We start from the raw sequence: 6,853 nt of genomic DNA on the forward strand, positions 1-6,853 counted from the left end.
ATTGTTTCGGCTTACATTTGGTCTTTTAGCAGAATGAAAACGGAGTAAGTGTTTTTAACCACCTGCAATGGAAACGAAACCGAAATATTGTGCTCAAAACATTAGACTCTGGTAGGCGACACTCACTACTCCAAACAGCTCCATGTTTAGGTCACAAAACTTGCCCGCTGTAATTCCGATAGGTTTCTGGGTTCGCACTATTATTAGTTGGAGGTCTTTTTGCACCGAGGCACATTCCGCTTCCCAGCAACTTTCGTAGACAGCACCGGCTACCTTGGCTGCCTGATAAAGGATTTTAGATTAACGTCAAGATCATTTTGAGCTACGTTCCACGTTGCGTACCGCATCCGAAAGCTGGTTGCCCAGGTAGCAATAGCCGAAGGTTTCGATCGTTTCAAACATGAACAGAACTAACAGATTGATGAACTGGGTGCTAAAGCCCTGGCGACGAAAGAGAAGCTTGAACCGATATTCAACTACGACACCTCACAGGACTACCTACGGAAACGGTGAAGTACAGCAACATAGAGCTCCAGTTCAGCACACACAGGATAATCTGCATCAACATCACCGGAGCGGTGAGCGTTCGCAGCAATTCGGCACAGTTGAGGGCACCCTGATGCATTTGGACGATCGTCTTCAGTTCGGAGCGGAAGGATCGCTCACGAGCAGTGTACTGGATTTTTAGAGCCACTAGCTGAAAGTAGACCGTGCAATACTTGATGATGGCCAAGATCGATACAAGCTTGGCGGTGCCGACGAATGAACATAGTAACGAGGTCGGCACCATGAACACGCCGAACAGCAGGTAGTCACGAAGCGACGTCCGAACGTTGAGAACATAAAAGTTTTCTTCCATGTGGAGGATAAACTGAACATCGGTTGCATTGGCAGATGCACTGTAATACTTCCACAGAGTGGACAGGATGGGCGAAAAGCTGTAGAAGTTGGCCGGCAAAAGTATCGACAGTAGGCACACTTTCATCACCTTGTTGATTCGAGCGTCCTGTATCTTCAGATGCTTAGCGATTGGTGGCGATCCGCTGAGCACTGTGAAGCAAGCGGACAAGACGGCAAAGCTGAGTGCGTAGTCGTAGTACTTCTGGCGCCAGGACCCTTTCATACCGTCTCGAGTGAAGCACTCCGCCTGTCTTATTAGCTCGTAGAATACGTCTCGGTACAGCGCGAGCAGCAGCACCCCGACGAAGCGATTGGTCTGGCAAACCAATTCCGCCAAACCGATGACACCTGACTTGAAGTCGGGATATCCAAAAAAGATTTTCGGAATGGCGATGATCAGCAGAAAGGTAACAAATATAGGAACACACCGATACTGCTCACGGTGCACGTCTGACACACCCAAAACTTTCCACAGCTTCACCACCAAATGCGGAACTCCTGGGGGCTTGTCGTTGACAAAAAAGTTCATGGCTGAACTTGTGACCGTTCTGTGGACCGTGAGGACAAACATTGTCATCCGATCCGGGGGCGCGAATAAATCGTTCGGCCTACGCGCAGGACATTTAATCAATTATCGATATCATGTGCTTTGGATATGATATACTGCCACAGTAATGAACGTTGAAGGTCGATTCAATATTTACCCTCAAATAACAATTCATTTTTCATATGTTTATCTTCAATGGACTATGTCGGGCGATTGTAGTAATGGCTAAGTTTTAAAATAACACCCTTGGGTTTTTGAAAATTGCCATGTTTATTAATTCACTATTCATGCGGTGCCCTTTATGCAACGTGGTGCTCATATTCTCGTGGCTGGTACGCGGCTGGTGTTGCCGTTTCCCGTAATCGAATCGCTTCCTTTTGTTTGGGTCTCGGTTTAGAAAATATCCTTTAGCAAAAGATAGAACGAGTACGCCATTTTGACGCTCTGCATTATTGATCGGTCCTTTATGCGAAGGAAGACCGAAGGAAGAACAATTAATAATAGGCACGTGACCACTCCTTGCACACAGCACTTACCATCCCGTATCGATTGACGTCAACGTAGTAAAACTTGGCTGCCTTAAGGCCAACCCGTCGTTGCGCTTTGCTGATGATGGGGACGATCAACTTCTGAATGTGGAGCGGTTGTTCGTACCAGTTGGTTCCGAAGATGGCCCCACTGACGTGTTCTCCCTGCGACAGAAATGGTAGACGCTTTTCGGTACCGTCCGACACACTAAGCAATGGATGACTTACCTTCGACGACAGAACATTACCCAGCAGACAGAAAATGAATGTTTCGAGTGAGAATAAGTGAGTTGAAAAATTCAAACATGAAAAAATTTAAACAAGTTCGATACGCTGAATTACGAGGGTGATTCAAATATAAACGGTAATTTTTTTTTATAAATTTATTAAGTAAAATTATGAACAAGTAAAACCTTCATTTTTTTCTATATAGTCTCCTTGAAGTTCTACACACTTCTGCCAACGATTTGGAAGCTTGAACATTCCTTGTTGATAAAAAGTTTGGGGGCGCGTCATCAACCAATTGCGCACGCGGTTCTTTTTCTTCATCTTTTCTCCGCCACTCCTTACTCGCCATTTTCGATTCTGGGGTGTAATGATGGACCCATGTTTCATCACAAGTGACTATGCGCCTCAAAAAGTGTTCTCCTTCTTGCCGGAATCGATGCAGAAGTCTCTCACTGATCTCCAACCTGACCTGCTTCTGATTTTCGGTTGATCTTGGGCGCCGATCATGGCTTTCGTTTTGTACACTTTCACGCCCACTCTTAAATTCTCTGGCCCAAGTGAATACTCGGTTTTGGGACAGTGTTGCGTCCCCAAACTGTGCCTTCAAACGAGTTAAAGTCTCCGATGGTTTAACACCTTCGTAAGTTAAAAACTTAATAATAATCCGCTGTGCAACGGACACATGAACCTCTTGCTCACTCATGGCTGTACTGAGGACAAAACAGACCGGCGCGCCTCACCGAGCTGGCTTCCCCTTCCTAACACATTGAACTTAAATCCCCCACTCCATCACCCAGCTCAGAAGTGCTTGCTGAGTACACTGGCAAAATTACCGTTTATATTTGAATCGCCCTCGTACAAGAACTTTTAAACGAAAATGACACGTACAAAACTAAATTTAAGCCAAATTTGGCCTAATACGTCGTATTCCTACGTTTGAGGACCTTGAAAAAGATCCAGAAGATTGGAAAATGGGTACCACATGAAGTGAACGAATGACGGCAAGAAAATCGAATAACCATATGTAAAGTTCTGCACGACATGTACAAAAGGAAGTTTTTTCTCCATTAGATCGTGATTGCGGATGGAAAGTTTATTCATTTTGAGAATCATAAAAATAGTCATACTTCATTCCGGGAAAACCATCAACTTCAATTGCAAAAGCAGAGCAATTCGACAAAAAGATAATGCTCTGTGTATGTTGGGAGCAGAGAGATGTAATCTACCACAAGCTCCTCGAACCTGGCGGAACCGTTAACACATATCATCATCACATGCATCAGTCGGAAAACGATCAGAATGGGCCAGAAGACACGATGACGTAACTTTACTCCATAAAAAGCGCCTGGACTCAAAGCAAAACTGGTTAAAGATACAACCAAAGCACTTTGTTTGGAGCTGCTAAGGCTGTATTCACCAGGCTGGAGGTCTGAGTTCAACGATTTCTACAAGTGCAACAAATTCTATGAGTTCTACGAGTTCGAAGAGTCCTAAAGCGGACAAGTTCGACTAAGAATAAACGAATATGACTCGAATCTAATCCCGCTGAAGCGAAGTGGTCATAACTTGAGAAACTCTTTGTCTAGTCGCGTTGAGACAGCTTGAGATGACTAAATAGATTTTTTCGTTTCAACGCAACAAAAAAAATGTGATTTCAATAAGAAAAATCGATTTTTGACATTCAGACCTGGCATGCCTGGTATTTAACTTTCAGACCTGGACTTTTTGCACGTGTGATGGTTTGATTGATAGCTGTGGTCGCGACGCGGAGTGATGGGCGAAAACACTAGCAGTGCACTGTGGTTATCAAATCAGATAGTGTTGGCGCTGTTCTAGAGTTGATTGGTTTAGAATAAATCTTTTAGCACCAAGTAGAACGAGTAAGACTTCTGTACCATCGCACTGAACTGAGCAATGTTGACGGGGATGAGCTTGCCGGCCGTTAGTACTGTGGGTTCCTGGGAGCGCCGTATCATTAGCAGCAGTTGCTTCTGGATCGATACGGGCTGCTCGTACCATGCCAGCTCCTGCAGGGCGTTTACTACTTCGTCACTCTAGTGTTAACGGAACATCCCATCAATAGGCCAAATGAACTTTACCATCAACGGGGACGGCATACCTGTTCTGTTAGATTCGTGCCGAGGATGCAATACACGTAGGTTTCCGAGGTTACGATCATCAGCAGCAGCACTAGGTTAAGAATCCTCGAGTCAAATCCCTGTAATCCAAGAGAGAAAATAGTTGACCCCTAGTTACCCGAACAAACATAACCGTTGCGAACCATCAGCAATATGTAAAACAGCATTAGCACCCAGATGGCACTACAGAAAGCGAGTTGAAACAGCAACGAGAGGCTGAGGGCTTGCTGGAGCGTTTTGGCACACCGCAGGACGGCCTGATGCGACGCTATAACCTTTTGCAGGTCTGGTGCCGAAATGTGCCGTGGAAGCTGCCGTACTTTCATAGCCGTTATGCGGAACACCATCGACGTACATTTGACGGCAGTGAAGTCGACCACGTCTTTGGTGCACAGCAACAATGAGCTGGTGACCGTCAGCACAGTCACTACGACGATGTAGGCCGAGTAGTGTAGCAAGTTGTAGCGGATGTCTAGGTAGTAGAAACTGACCAACGATCGTACGTTAGATGATCGTTCGCTGCAGCAATAGAACATTGGGCATTGCCGGTTTACTTCATCTCGGTGGGTATGATGTACTCCTCGGGTGTTTCATTTTGTTTGCTTCTGTTTCGCAAGTACACCGCGCACGTCGCTATCGGAGGCATCACTAGGTAGAGTATAAACACCAGCATAAAGTATCTGCAATAAGCTATCGAGAATTTGTTTAATGCCCCATTCGTGCGGACGAAGAATGTTGAGATCTCATCCGAACACGGTTCCCTTGTGCACTCCCGCAGCATGTCGATTAGGTCGTACAGGTTGACGCGTCTCACGTACAACGCCAACATCTGTGCGAACAACGATGTAACGAACAATGTTTCGGCACCGAGCCGCACGAGAGTGACCGTATCTTCGATGTCCATGATAAACCTCGTTATGATGTTGAACACCAGATACAGAAGGCACTGGAACCAGAAGAGCCACTTGAACCGCTCATCGCGACCTAAACCGAACAAGTGAAGCAGTCTGCAGCTAATGGGGAGCGTATCGCGAGGATCGTCAATTTGGAGAAACTTCATTACTGCAAGCTGTTAGTCGCAATGGAATGAGCAAATTTAAGCTCGTCATCTCGTTTTTATTTGATGAACCATGTATCGGTTTTGCGGGTGATACGGTCGAAGGGTAATCGGTGATTTACGATACAAAATCAATACGCTTTTTGTCTTTCCTTTGATTAGTTTTGGTCGTACGAGTACATGGGTTCAGAGTACCTGGCGGCTCTTTGAACGTATCGCCTTAATTAAAGAGCGTGTCTTTTTTATGCCGTAATTATTAGTAATGCCGGTCCAACATACAAATAATTTGTGTAAAGTACCATTTGCAAGCACTCCTGGCTGGAAATCTGACCTTTGAAGTCTTGTTAACTAAAGGCGAGGACAGTCTGCAATTAAATGTGTGCCCATGTTCTTCGTCTCTACTACTGTGCCCAGCAAGGACTCACCTGCGACAATGTGTATTGCGCGGCCAATCTATTGGTTTCTACACGCTTCTTGAAATGACTTCCCGATTAATTATTAGTGTCACATAGAGCTCTTTGATGTTATGCTGTGCTCGTCTGAAATACTGTCTTGCCCTAAAGTAGATCCTTAAGTACCAAGTACAATGAATAGGACTTTTGCATCATCGCACTGAACAGAGCTATGTTGACGTGAATGAGCTTGCCGGCTTTTATCTCGGTAGGCACCTGAGAGCACCTTATCATGAGCAGCACCTGTTTCTGGATCTTGATTGATTGCTCGTACCAGGGCAGTTGCTGTAGGGCCATCTGAACCTTCGTGCTCTGAAGAAAGGAAATCGATATGTAAACGGTTCATGCGAGTTTTCAACGGATCGGGCGGGTTTTCAATGTCCAATTTTTCATGATGATTTCATGATGGCCACTAATCCCGATAGCAAGAGACCTCCGAATCGTTCTGTTTGCTGGCTGCTTATGATAGTCAGTGGGCTTAAGAGGCTGAATTCTTGGACACAAAAAGCGCGGTCCAGGCTGTGGTGCCAAGTCCCACAAATCATGTTTTATGTGTCACCTCGATTTGCTGTCCACCGTGTGATTGATTTATTATTAGTTAGATTGAAGAATACCATTGACCACTTCTCCTGTGTTGCAAAATGCTGTTTGTTGCTGTGTGCTAATTTATTGTTTAATTTTCAATTAGGTAGGCCGTTACTGCGCAGTGTAGATGATTTCTTTTTATTTTGCTGCAATCTTGAAGGCGTAAGAAAAAGCTGATTAATTTCTCGTCAATTGTTTCGGCTTACATTTGGTCTTTTAGCAGAATGAAAACGGAGTAAGTGTTTTTAACCACCTGCAATGGAAACGAAACCGAAATATTGTGCTCAAAACATTAGACTCTGGTAGGCGACACTCACTACTCCAAACAGCTCCATGTTTAGGTCACAAAACTTGCCCGCTGTAATTCCGATAGGTTTCTGGGTTCGCACTATTATTAGTTGGAGGTCTTTTTGCACCGA

The 6,853-nt window shown here is 45.0% G+C and overlaps 2 protein-coding genes across 2 annotated transcripts; both read right to left on the reverse strand.

Moving 5' to 3' along the window:
• Window positions 1-126: 126 nt before the first annotated feature.
• Window positions 127-1,429, reverse strand: LOC131214269 (putative odorant receptor 92a; the record flags this gene model as incomplete). The annotated part of the gene is made up of 4 exons (XM_058208647.1): window positions 1,126-1,429; window positions 503-1,050; window positions 343-441; window positions 127-282 (listed from the first exon to the last, which is right to left on the reverse strand). Coding segments are annotated over exons 1-4 (1,107 nt in total), but the record flags the coding sequence as incomplete, so codon positions are not given.
• Window positions 1,430-4,049: 2,620 nt separating this feature from the next.
• LOC131214268 (odorant receptor 63a-like) lies at window positions 4,050-6,769 on the reverse strand. The gene is made up of 6 exons (XM_058208646.1): window positions 6,752-6,769; window positions 5,976-6,161; window positions 4,961-5,409; window positions 4,469-4,859; window positions 4,322-4,420; window positions 4,050-4,256 (listed from the first exon to the last, which is right to left on the reverse strand). Exons 1-6 carry the CDS (start codon window positions 6,767-6,769, stop codon window positions 4,050-4,052), a joined length of 1,350 nt encoding a protein of 449 aa, XP_058064629.1.
• Window positions 6,770-6,853: the final 84 nt, after the last annotated feature.

This window comes from Anopheles bellator, unplaced genomic scaffold (assembly GCF_943735745.2).
Source record: "Anopheles bellator unplaced genomic scaffold, idAnoBellAS_SP24_06.2 scaffold00404_ctg1, whole genome shotgun sequence".
NCBI lineage: Eukaryota > Metazoa > Arthropoda > Insecta > Diptera > Culicidae > Anopheles > Anopheles bellator.